Below are 12,489 nucleotides of genomic sequence, written 5' to 3'. Positions count from 1 at the left end.
TTTCAATTTTTCTCATTAACATTTGAAGGATTTATGAAACTTATTATGACTGTTTTCACATCATTATGGCATTCAGGCTAGTGTGAATATACAAATCACTCAGTTTATGCTTCCCTGGTGCAAGGTAAGCTGACAATGAAAGAATACACTCCTTTGTTACAAAATAAGTAAATGGCAAAAATAAATTACTAACAAGAGGTAGTGAAACTGGTTCACTGACACACCAAACAAAAAAAATAATGAATTAGATCAATTAATGTACAGTAACAGTAGAAAGTCGCAAGACCAAATGCCCACTATACTCCTTGATGAGGGAACCAACTAAGGACAACAAAATTGCAATTAAAAAGGGCCCATTGAGGTGCAAATCTCTGAACAGTATTGAAAGTGAGTCAAAAGTATGGGATGTGTCTTGAAACCTCCCTCTTGATTGAGATCAAGTCACACAGATGCAGGCAGGGAGTTCCAGACTATACCAGAGGAAAGGATGCATGACTGAGAATACTTGCTAACTTTTGCATTAGAGAGGTGGACAGAATAAGAGTGAGAGAAGGGAAAAAAAGTCTTGTGCAGTGAGGGCATGAGAGTAGGAAATGCATATATTCAGCAAAATCAGAAAAGTAGTTGTCCACACACCTGAGCCCATGTACACTTTGAAGTCCTTGTCATCCTTGGTGAGGGACGAGGCTTCTAGGTTGAGGGTATCCTCTTCCAACACACTGTCCACATTCTCTGGCACTCCTGAGTCTTGCTTCACCAGGGCCAGTGTCTTCATGTATTTGTTTGTCACCACCTGAAGAATATAAAATAATGTAATCACAGATAAGGAAGCTGACACTGTCCTGCCTACCATCATGAAGATAACAAACATATGCTGTTCATACTTGGGTATAGAAATTAAATGCAGTCAGTTATATTGGCAAAGGAATGACATTTGATGGAAAAAAGACTACAATGAAAGCAACTTGGTGCATCACTGCTTTCTAACAGAATTCTATTTTTCTCCCATTTTTATTCTAAATTCATTGAAAGATCTCAGCTGTGTATAAAAGTGATATTAGTGATATTTCTGTAATATAAGTAAATAATGTATTTCAGAGAAAGTTCAACAATTTTATGTCAGTAATTTCTTTTTATGATGATCATCATCATTATTATTGTTATTATCATTTCTATTTATCATTTACGTGTTTTATTCACTTAAACTCTTCATATCATCATTCTGTTTGTGGGTCCTTTGCTGGTGGCACTACAATGCTACTTAGTCAACACTTGCTCACGGAGCAGTACAGTTTGTTACACTCGATACCTCAAGACTCATATTGGAGCTGTTTACTCAGTATTGGCTGTTTCCTTCTCACCTGGACTAACCTTAAGAATTTGTAGTCCTTCCTAGCACAATTCATCATTATCTCAATCTACACTAGAATAACATAACACAACAACATCTCATTACCTGCTTCATATTAATAAGTTGACCTTCCATAGAATCAATGTCATCAATCAACTTGAAGCATTTTTTACAAACAATACTTGAGTGTGCCACAACAGCACTCACATCCTGGTTGACAATGGTGCTCAGAATCACGTGAACTTGCAACTGTCTATGGGAAGTCTTTGCCTGTAGGAGAAAGATGCAAACATGTCACCACTCTTATTAAACACAAAATCACAATAAAAACTGTTGTATGAAATTAAATCTACAATAAGACAAATTCACTCTTGTATCTTATGATCTATCAGAAATATACACTCCTTGCATCTACACATCACACTGGAAAACATAAAGTAAAGGCCAAGGACAATAAAGCTGCAATAAATAAAAGGTGCATTGAGGTGTTAATCTCTGGAAGGCTGCAGATGGCCAAACACCTTCATTATTAAAGCCACTATTCTCACATGAATCATGAGTCAATTCTGCACTATCTTATAGACTTGAATTCTGCCTCAACCTCATTTTCTGCACCTCACACTAGAGCAGGGTCCTCAACCTTTTTCTTGTTGAGAACCCACTGAGTTATAAGACCATCTGCACAAACCCCCACTAATCTGACATTAAACAGAATGTTAATTTATTGACTGACACTAACTCAATATACAAACTCGGGGTTTGCAAACCCCAGGTTGAGAACCCCTGCACTACAGCATCAGTGAGCAACACTGCCCATAGAAGTAATAAACCAAAATAACAACACAAAGCATCAGTGAACAATCTCTGGGTGATACTAATATTTAAAGAAAATAAATTGCCAGTTTTCTGTTCATCTTTACTTCAGGAAGCAACAGCATCACCATTCATTGAAATTGCTGTTGTGACCAGCCATTCCTCTGTCTAACTCTCCCAACTCATGTCACCACTTTTGAAGTATTCTACAAAAAAAAAAAAAAAAGACATTCCCTACATGTCCACAAAATAGTGACATAACTTTTTTTTGATAACTACTTTTCTGCATCTTCCACAAAATGAATATTTAAAAAGTTAACCTTTTTATCCATTTCAAACCAAAACCTAATTGTTTGAGAAATCTTCTTTGTAGAGTTCCTAATTTAAAAAAAAACACAATCTGATACAAAAATTCTTTTCATAGTTACATGTACATGAACAGAAACCAACCTTTTCAGAAAACACTTCCATGGCTCCTCGGGCTGACACTCCCAGCTTGGCGTTGCAGACCAAGCAGTGAGGACTGGACTGTGATGTGTCCCGCTGCAGCCTAGGCAGAGGCTCGCCATGCTCCTGTAGTTGATGGCTGAGAGAGTGTGGCTGCTGCCTGTCCTCGTGTCCACCTTGCTCGTTCGCTCTCTCCAACTACAAGAATTATGGAAATTATTTTTTGGCTCATCTTTAAATTAAATAGTTGTCAACAATAAAGCAAGCAAGATGAAAGTCTACCTTTAGAGCAATTCAATACTAAACTAATTAAAATAACATTTTTCTTTACTCTCTTACAAACATTCACTATATCTAAGTAAATAAAGAAGCACAACGAAATCTTAAAGAACAGTGCATCTAACAACAAAAAGATATGTTCCTGTCATGAGACTTCAATTCATGTAACATCCTGACTGATAGCAAGATCCTTCTACAGTAAGCCCCCACATTTAGCGATCCTATTTGTCTGCCGAAACTATCGCTAAATTGGAATTTCACCAAATTTGAATACTAGTTACTTTAAATAGGGAAAAATATCAATCAGTCTTTTGTCCGCCCAAAGTCCCCATTTCGAGTCCCCATTTACAGCTGCAACATCGCCACCTTCACGAGAATCAGCACCCCCCGAACCACTAGTGGAGGCCATGGTGATAGCGAAACTCGCAAAGCAGCGAAGCTGGGAGCACAAAAAATTAGTTCACACACTGGATTAACACACACAATAGCTCAAGTGTCGAGCAGGAATGCCGGAGGCACTGTGGGGCTGACGTCACGGCCAAACAGACACGTGATTGGCTCAGAGCGAGTGGGAGGCGGGACAATTGGCTCAGAGCGAGCGGGAGGCAGGACAGTGTAGCGTGGTACATTCACTAAATATGAGAGAAAATCACTAAACTTGAAGGCTTGGCCTTTTTCCAGACAGTCGCTAAATAAGGGTTTCGCTAAGCTGGATTTCGCTAAATTCGGGGGCTTACTGTATGCACCTATTACCTCAGTGGACAAATACCTATGACTATCTCAATTAACAGTTCAGAGATAATAGATACTACTATTAACATAATCTGAACATAAAAAGGAGGTACATCAATCACAAATTCAATAACATATCAGGAAGCAGAAAGAATGGTAGAAACAAGTCCTATCTATCCTATTCAATATGGAAATGAGAACAGAAGCAAAACAACCTATCATTACTGTCCCAATCACTAGCCATCATATAAAATTGACCCATAAAAGGCTTGCATGATTAAATTTTCTACATAACTTTTCTTGATATACAGGCAAAGATTATGATGGAAATCTTGATTCAAATACCCACTTGATGTGCCGTGAGGATATGCACATTGGGTGGCTGGTGTCCCTCCTCCTCCAGAGCTGATGTCTCCACTAAGGTGATCATCTGGGCTCCTTCATCCCCCAGAGGAGACACATCCAAAGGCAGCCCCTCCATCCTCTGTACAGGAAGATAAAAAAAATTATGGATGTGTTTATTGAAGACACCCATAACTCCACTTTTAACCCTTTCAGTATTGGGATGCATTTTTACTTTGAGTTTTGGATATGATTAGATAATTTCATTTGCATTAGGAAGGATTTATGGAGATCAGAAGATTAATAGCCAGAGTCTTCATTATTTTAATCCCACATTATTTTCTGAAGCTGTATAAAATTGCCAAATAGTAAGTAGAATTAATATGAAAATGTGTCATGGTACTGAAGAGGTTAACTGACACGTTGTTCTAAAGTTTCAAATGATTGGTATATGATTACAGCAAGAAAGTGTTATTTACAGACATCTGCTTGTGCTTTCCAGATGGTTCAGCAGTGCATCAGTTCACTGACACTGGCAAATCATCTTATTTAATTCATCACCTACTATGCCTTCTATAAACCACATATACAAATATACACAGATATAGGTAATTTCAGCCAATGGTATTTTGTCCACCATATTTTACAGGATGAAAATACCAGGAAATTTGGGCCCATTACAGTATCTATTTGCTAGTGTATGGATTGTTTGGTTACCAAGGAATACGATGAGCATTAAAGATATCTCTGTGAATGAAAACAAAAGATAAACAACAGATCGTGTGAGTTGTAAGGTGTATGTGTGGCAGGATAGATAGATAGAGAGCTCGAGAGAGAATGAGAAAAAATAAAGAAAATGTGGATAAAAAGAAATACAAAACACAAGGATATTTATGACAATGTAATGATTGTACAAAGGAATACAAACAGCAACAGATGCCGAGGTCCTTACTAGGCTATAGTTGTATGTGTGTGTGTGTGTGTGTGTGTGTGTGTGTGTGTGTGTGTGTGTGTGTGTGTGTGTGTGTGTGTGTGTGTGTGTGTGTGTGTGTGTGTATTTACCTAATTGTATTTACCTAATTGTAACATACGGGAAAAGAGCTATGCTCGTGTTGTCCCGTCTCCATATCTATTAATGTCCAGCTTTTTCTTAAAATCATGAATATTCCTTGCGTTGACCACTTCCACGTCTAAACTATTCCATGCTTCCACCCTTCTATGAGGAAGCTATATTTTTCACATCTCTCCTATAAGTGGCCATTTTAGTTTTTCCCATGCCCTCTCGACATTCTTCCATTCCACATACACAGATCTTCCCTATCCATTTTTCCATGCCAATCATCACTCTGTATATTGCTATCAGGTCTCCCCTTTCTCTTCTGTTTTCCAGGGTTGGAAGTTGCATTCTTTTCAGTCTGTCTTCATAAGTCAAATCTCTTAAGTCAGGCACCATTTTCGTTGCAGCCCTCTGTACTTTCTCTAGTTTCCTTATGTGTTTCTTTAAGTTCGAGCCCACTGTATTGTTGCATATTCAAGCCTCGGTCTTATCATTGCAGTAATTATTTTCTTCATCATTTCTTCATCTAGATATACGAACGCCACTCTTATGTTCCTCAATAAGTTCAATACTTCTCCAATTATTTTGTTTATATGTCTCTCTGGCGATAGGTCATTGGTAATTGTCACCCCAAGGTCTTTTTCTTCATGACTGGTTTTATGTCTTCATTTCCTATCTTGTACATACTCCTGATTCTTCTTTCACTCTTGCCAAACTCTATTTTCTTGCATTTTGTCGTGTTGAACTCCATTTGCCATGTACAGCTCCATTTCCATATTCTGTCCAAGTCTTCCTGGAGTAGTTCGCAATCTTTGTCACATCTCACTTTTCTTAACAATTTTGCATCGTCTGCAAATAGGCTCACATAACTGGACACCCCATCCACCATGTCATTTATGTAGACTGCGAACATTACTGGTGCCAACACTGATCCCTGTGGAACTCCACTCTCCACCAATCCCCATTCTGATGGTCTGTCCTTAATTATTGTTCTCATTTCTCTTCCTACCAAAAGTCTTCCATCCATTTTAGTAAACTGCCATGCACTCCTCCTACCATTTCAAGTTTCCAGATCAGTCTCTGGTGTGGTACCTTATCAAAGGCCTTTTTTAAATCCAGATATATTCCATCAGCCCAACCATCTCTTTCCTGTATTACATCTATCACCCTCGAATAGTAACATATCAGGTTTGTCGTGCATGAACGCCCTTTCCTAAAACCAAATTGACACTCACAAAGTATGTCATTTTCTCCAAGAAGTCTGTCCATCTAGTCTTCACCACCCTCTCACACATCTTAGCTACCACACTTGTAAGTGACACTGGTCTATAGTTCAATGGGTCTCTCTTGTTACCTGATTTATAGATTGGGACAATGTTAGCTCTTTTCCAGTCTTGGGGCACTACACCTTCCCTTAATGAGGCATCAATTACTTCACAAACTTTTTCTGCCAATTGCTCCCTGCATTCTCTTAAAATCCATCCTGATACCCCATCAGGTCCCACAGCTTTTCTCACTTCTAAACTCCCCATCATGTTCTTGATCTCCTCCACAGTTACTTGAAACTCCTTCATAATCCCTTTCTGTTCCATTACCAGTGGTTTGTCAAAAGCAGTCTCCTTTGTGAATACCTTCCGAAAGCATCCATTCATAGCCTCTGCCATTTCCTGGGATCTTCACTGCATACTCCATTTACTTCTAAACTTTCAATACTTTCTCTATTTTTGATGTTGTTGTTCACATGTCTGTAAAAAGCCTTGGTTGGTCTTTACATTTATCAATTATATCCTTTTCTTGTTTCTTTCTTTCTTCTCTTCTAATCAACACATATTCATTTCTTGCTCTTTTGTAACTTTCCCACTGCTTAATCCGTCTTTTCCTTCTCCACCTCTTCCATGCATCCTCTTTTCTTGTTCTAGCCTTTTCACATCTATCGTTAAACCAGTCCTGCTTTCCAACTTCTCTATGTTGTCTTATTGGTACAAATTTTTCTCACCTTCTTTGTATATTTTTATAAATTCCTTCCACTTTTCATTTGCTCCTTAGCACTCTTGAATTTCATCCAATTTGTCTCTTGAAAGAATTTCTTTAGGTTTCCAAAATCTGTCTTGGCATAATTCCATCTTCCCACTTTATATTCTTCATTTCTTCTAGATTTCTCTTCGTCTATCACCTTGAACTCCAAAACTGCATGATCACTCTTTGCTAAAGGGCACTCCACCCTCATCTCCTCAATGACCATTGGCTCTGTACTAAAGACCAAGTCCAGTCTTGACGATGCTCCCTCTCCTCCAAACCTAGTATCTTCTTTGACCCACTGAGTTAACACATTTTCCATTGCCAGTGTCAATAGTGTATTTCCCCATGTTGTCTCTGATCCTTCCATTGACCAGTCCTCCCAACACACCTCTTTACAATTAAAATCTCCCATCATTATAGTTCGTTCACAGCCACCCAACATTTCTTCCAGACATGTTCCTGTATCACTTATCATTTCTTCATATTCCTGTACTGACCATGCATTTGTCTTAGGTGGTACGTACACCACTATGTAGTGCCTCTTTTTTCCTTCATTAGTTTCTGCTCTGATCTTTAGCACTTCTGCCTTTCCCATACCTTTTTCACTTGATCCACCTTTATATCTTTTTTAACCAGCAACATCACTCCTCCTCCCATCTTACCTACTCTATTTCTTTTCCAAACGTTATATTTCCCTTCTCCAACCTTCATCAGGTCTTCTCCCTCTCTCAGTTTTGTTTCAGTAAGACCCACAATATCTGGGTTCTTGTCCCTCAAGTAATCGTTGAGTTCTAAAATCCCCGATATCACTCCATTTATGTTGGAATACATTACATTTCGCTCATATGTAAGTTTCTTTAGTCCTTTCTTGCTGTACTTTTCTGGGTTATGAACCACTTCCTCAGTCTCATATCCAAGATTCTCCAGAAAAACTCTTTCTTCTCTTCTTCTGTCCTCTCTTCATTTTTTTCAAAGCCTCCTTTCTCAACTCATTTAACATTTCTCTTTCCTTTTCACCGAGATCTCTTCTCAACCAAATCTTCCTTGTTGTTTCCTGCTGGGCTAGCCTCCATGACTTCTCCACCAATTCATCTACATCCTTTTGTGACTTAAGTTTGATTCTTATTGGCCTCATACCTTCTCTTGTGAACTTTCCAATTCTATGGAAGTCCTCTATTTCTTGTACTAGGTCTTTTCCTCCTCTTGCACCACATTAATGATATTATTTATCACCTTTTTATGTTTTCTCTCTCTCCATTTTACTCGGTGTCTTATCCTCCTCCACACCAAATATCACCACACATCTCTTTTTGTCTACAGTTTCCCTCACCAATGTCTCATTTGACTTAATAACCTTCACCACTTTCTCAGCTATCTTCTCTTCTATGATCTGTTGATCTATAATTTCAGCAAGGCCCAAAGTTTTCTCCCCTGACTCTTTGATTTCCTTTTCCAGACTTGCAACTTTGTAATTTACCTCCTTTCTTTCCACTTCCTGACTTTTTTTCCATTCAGCCTGCTTCTCCATCACTTTTCCTAGAGATTCTCCACATTTTCGCAATTCACTTTAATTAGCTTAACTTCCTCTTTCAGTGCTGCATTTTCCTTCTTCATATCGGCACAGTCTCTTTTTACATTGTCATAACTCGTTTCCAGGCCCTCATACTTTTCAAACAGTTTTCAATTTTACCTTCTAACTCCAGAATTTTCTTCACATAAGCGCTCTTCTCCATTATTCCTTGAAACCCTGTGAAGTCTGATTCCTCTTTCGAGTTCACGGCCGCCATGTTGCGCAGACGTAAACAAACCAGCTGATGGCTCAAACGCAGGCTACAGTTTATATTTACCTTCACTGGACATTATTTTGCTAATCAACAGTTAACATGACTATATGGAGACGTGTGTGTGTGTGTGTGTGTGTGTGTGTGTGTGTGTGCTTATTGCTGCATCACCATTATAATACCTCAGGACTGGAAATTAGCTAATGTTACTCCAATATTTAAAACAGGTAGGAAGGATGATGCGAATAATTATAGACTGATCAGTTTAACTAGTACAGTATGTAAGATACTAGAGAAAATCATATTTGGGAGCATTTAAATGAGAATAGATTAATTAGAGATACCCAACATGGCTTTAGATCAGGGAGGTCCTGTCTTACAAATTTGCTCGATATCTTAGAATATATTACCAAGGAGTTAGATGATGGAAATAGCATAGATGTTATATATCTAGATTTTAGCAAGGCGTTTGATAAGGTACCACATAGGAGGCTAGTGTACAAATTGAGACTACATGGGATAGGGGTAGGTTAGTTGATTGGATTAGTGAATGGCTTTCTGATAGGAAACAGAGAGTAGTATTAAATGGGGCAATGTCTGAGTGGAAGGAAGTGGTTAGTGGGGTACCCCAAGGATCAGTGCTAGGACCTCTTCTTTTCTTGGTGTACATTAACGATTTAGATATAGGAATTAGTAGCAAAGTATCAAAGTTTGCAGATGATACTAAGATAGCATGTGCAGTACAGGGTGAAAAGGACAATTACAGAATACAACGAGACCTGGACAGGCTGATAGCATGGGCAGACAGGTGGCAGATGGAGTTTAATTCTGAAAATGTCAGGTTATGCATTTAGGTAAAGACAACACAAACTTTAGCTATGAGATGGAGGGATGTTGGCTAGAGGCAGTAGAGGAGGAAAGGATTTAGGAGTAGTGATAGACAGGACTATGAAATTTTCAAAGCAATGTTTAGAAGCAAGAAATAGGGCAAATAGGATCCTGGGTTTTATAAATAGAAATGTTAGTTATAAAAGTAAGGAAGTGGTGCGTAGCTTATATAATTCCTATGTTAGGCCCCATTTAGAGTATTGCATACAGGCCTGGTCACCCCATTATAGGCAGGATATCAACATGTTAGAAGCAGTTCAGAGAAGAGCAACTAGGATGATACCAGCATTAAAGCGCCTGGAGTATAGAGATAGATTAAAGGAATTAAACATGTTTTCATTTGAGAGGAGATGTATAAGAGGGATATGATAGAGTTATTTAAAATGTTCTCAGATACAAACTACATAGATGTGAGATCTTTCTTTACCTTAGAGGAGGGAAGTAGGACTAGAAATCATGGCAGGAAGATTAGAAAGCAAGGCTGCAGGTTAGATATAAGAAAATATTTCTTTAGTCATAGGGTGGTAGACTTCTGGAATGCATTGCCAGAGAGGGTTGTAAATAGCACTAGTTTGACAATGTTTAAAAACAGATTAGATAAGCACTTAAATTTATTAGATTTATAATTATGTATAGCGCTGCATGATAGTTTTTATAAGAAATTTACTATAGTTAAACAAGACATGATCCCCATGTATGGGGATAAAAGACATGATTCCCATGTATGGGGATCACAGATTGTAGAGGAATTCGCTGCAGGACTTAGCCCTGTTAATGGGCCAAATATTCAAAATTAGTATATAATGTATTGTGTACTTGTAAGTGTATCTTTAAGTACTGATGACGAGGTCGCTGTGCGACTGATACAGGATAACCTAGATGGGCCCTGGTGGCCCTTTGTTATCCTATTATTTATGTTATGTTATGTTATAATATTTGATCCCAAAAATCAAGAGAATGACGACCTCAGCAACTTGTTTCTAGCTCTGTTTTAATTCACAATTTTTAGATTGCTGTTGCATGTAGTTTTATCTTAATTTTGAACAAGTTTCAAGTATTTTAACTTATATATATATATATATATATATATATATATATATATATATATATATATATATATATATATATATATATATATATATATATATATATATATATATATATATATATATATATCAATGCATCTCTCTGCTTTTAAATAAGTGTTAACTTTTTTGCATGTTTCATTTTAATAAATCATATGACAAGTTATTTCCTGCAATGCATTACTGGGACCATAATTACTAAGGGGAGGAATAACTTGTTACCTCAAAACCTACTTTAGGAATATTCGTTGATTGTTAGATGGTGCATTGAAGATTTGGGGAACTGTCCAGAGAATGCCAGTGAAATGGGGCATCCCCAAACTGGGCCTTTTTTTCTACACAATATAGTTAAGTACTCTATTACTGTAATTACTAATTTATACTAGTCAATTTCCCTTATAAATAAAAGACAACACTAATGAAACGGACTCCCCCCAAAAATATACAGATATTTCCTTACTTAAAAAAAAAAAAAAATTCCTTTTCACTAAAAGATCTCAGAAAAGTTATCAAAAATAAACACTTACACTATCCTTCAAAGATAAAATTCCATTCCTCCTTCATCCTAGCCAGGATGGGCTGACCTAACCTAAACTGACCTAAAACAGCCTCACCTAATAAAACCTAACCCAAAGCACAGTCCATTGAAATTGCTATGAATGTTGAATAATGTATGCAGTCTAACCTATCAATCTCCAAATAATTAGACAGGTCTATCAGTCACAGCTATTCTGCATATTAACCAAACACACAACAGGTCACAGTTAGTGTCGCCTGTCAACATGTCTTCAGGCAATCAGCTTGGCACTAGTGTTGACTTGTGGTCCCTAGCTGGATGGGTCTTGTCTGGCAGTAGCTCTAATTATTTTTTTTATCTTTTTTATTGGATACTACACAAAACTCACATCGCTTTTCTCTATTAAACATGATCGTTTTCCGCTAGCCTAGCAAACGTGATGACAAGGAAGGAGAGATATGGCTTCATTCTGTCATCATATCCTACACTACAGAACACCATCAAAATCCAACACAGACTAACCCATAGGCACTTTAGTAACACAGGAAAACTCACAACAAGCATAATGAAGCAACACTAAATTGAACATGTAAGAAACAGCCTTATATTAACATCCCTGTCACCTGCAGAAGCTGTCACACCTCGCACAGCACCACACCATGCCTCCCTGTATCTCTCCAAGCACCACAGGACACCACCACCAGGCACTGAACCACGTACCCTGCACACTGTCACCCGTCAGCCCTTGAGGTGGGGAGAGGGACGCCCTAACCCTGGCCTCCTCATGACCTCACCTCCCCCACACATGACCCAGGACGCACCACCCGTTTACTCCATTATCTCCAAGTCACATAAGCATCCCCGGTGTGCGTCTGCCCCAGGGTACAGTGCCAGCCCCCCTGTGGTTGCCTGCCATCACGCCAACACAGGAATGCCAACCCAAATATCCAGCAACACAAATACATCATGACCTGGTTCTCTTCTCCGCCATTACTACATCACTTCCTCTGGTTGGACAGTACTTCCGTGGTCATTTGGCGGGTGTGTGTGTCGGGTCTTACCTCAGAGAAGCGCTAGGGAGTCCAAAATCCTACATCCATGAGGGACAAGTCGGGATGGTCGGGCTGTAAAATGGCGGGACAGTGGTGCCATGTTTCGTGTTTCCTCCCATCAATCTG

The 12,489-nt window shown here is 38.5% G+C and overlaps 1 protein-coding gene across 5 annotated transcripts in view; it reads right to left on the bottom strand.

The window, feature by feature from the left end:
• The window catches only part of LOC123505500, a 19,815-nt gene extending 7,326 nt beyond the window's left edge, over positions 1-12,489 (bottom strand). For 2 of the 5 annotated variants that reach the window (XM_045256842.1, XM_045256845.1), the window contains exons 1-5: positions 12,032-12,250; positions 3,972-4,106; positions 2,615-2,809; positions 1,457-1,621; positions 637-793 (exon numbers count right to left, since the gene is read on the bottom strand). In XM_045256842.1, coding sequence (XP_045112777.1) covers positions 637-793; positions 1,457-1,621; positions 2,615-2,809; positions 3,972-4,103 — 649 coding nt within the window. In that variant the 5' untranslated portion in view covers positions 4,104-4,106; positions 12,032-12,250. Of the gene's footprint in view, positions 1-636; positions 794-1,456; positions 1,622-2,614; positions 2,810-3,971; positions 4,107-11,028; positions 12,251-12,372 lie in introns of those variants that run through there. The other 3 variants (XM_045256841.1, XM_045256844.1, XM_045256843.1) reach the window with 3 other exon arrangements.

This window comes from Portunus trituberculatus, chromosome 18 (assembly GCF_017591435.1).
Source record: "Portunus trituberculatus isolate SZX2019 chromosome 18, ASM1759143v1, whole genome shotgun sequence".
Taxonomy (NCBI): Eukaryota; Metazoa; Arthropoda; class Malacostraca; order Decapoda; family Portunidae; genus Portunus; species Portunus trituberculatus.
Note: the sequence above shows the minus strand (reverse complement) of the source record. Positions and strands in the feature narration are given on the sequence as shown.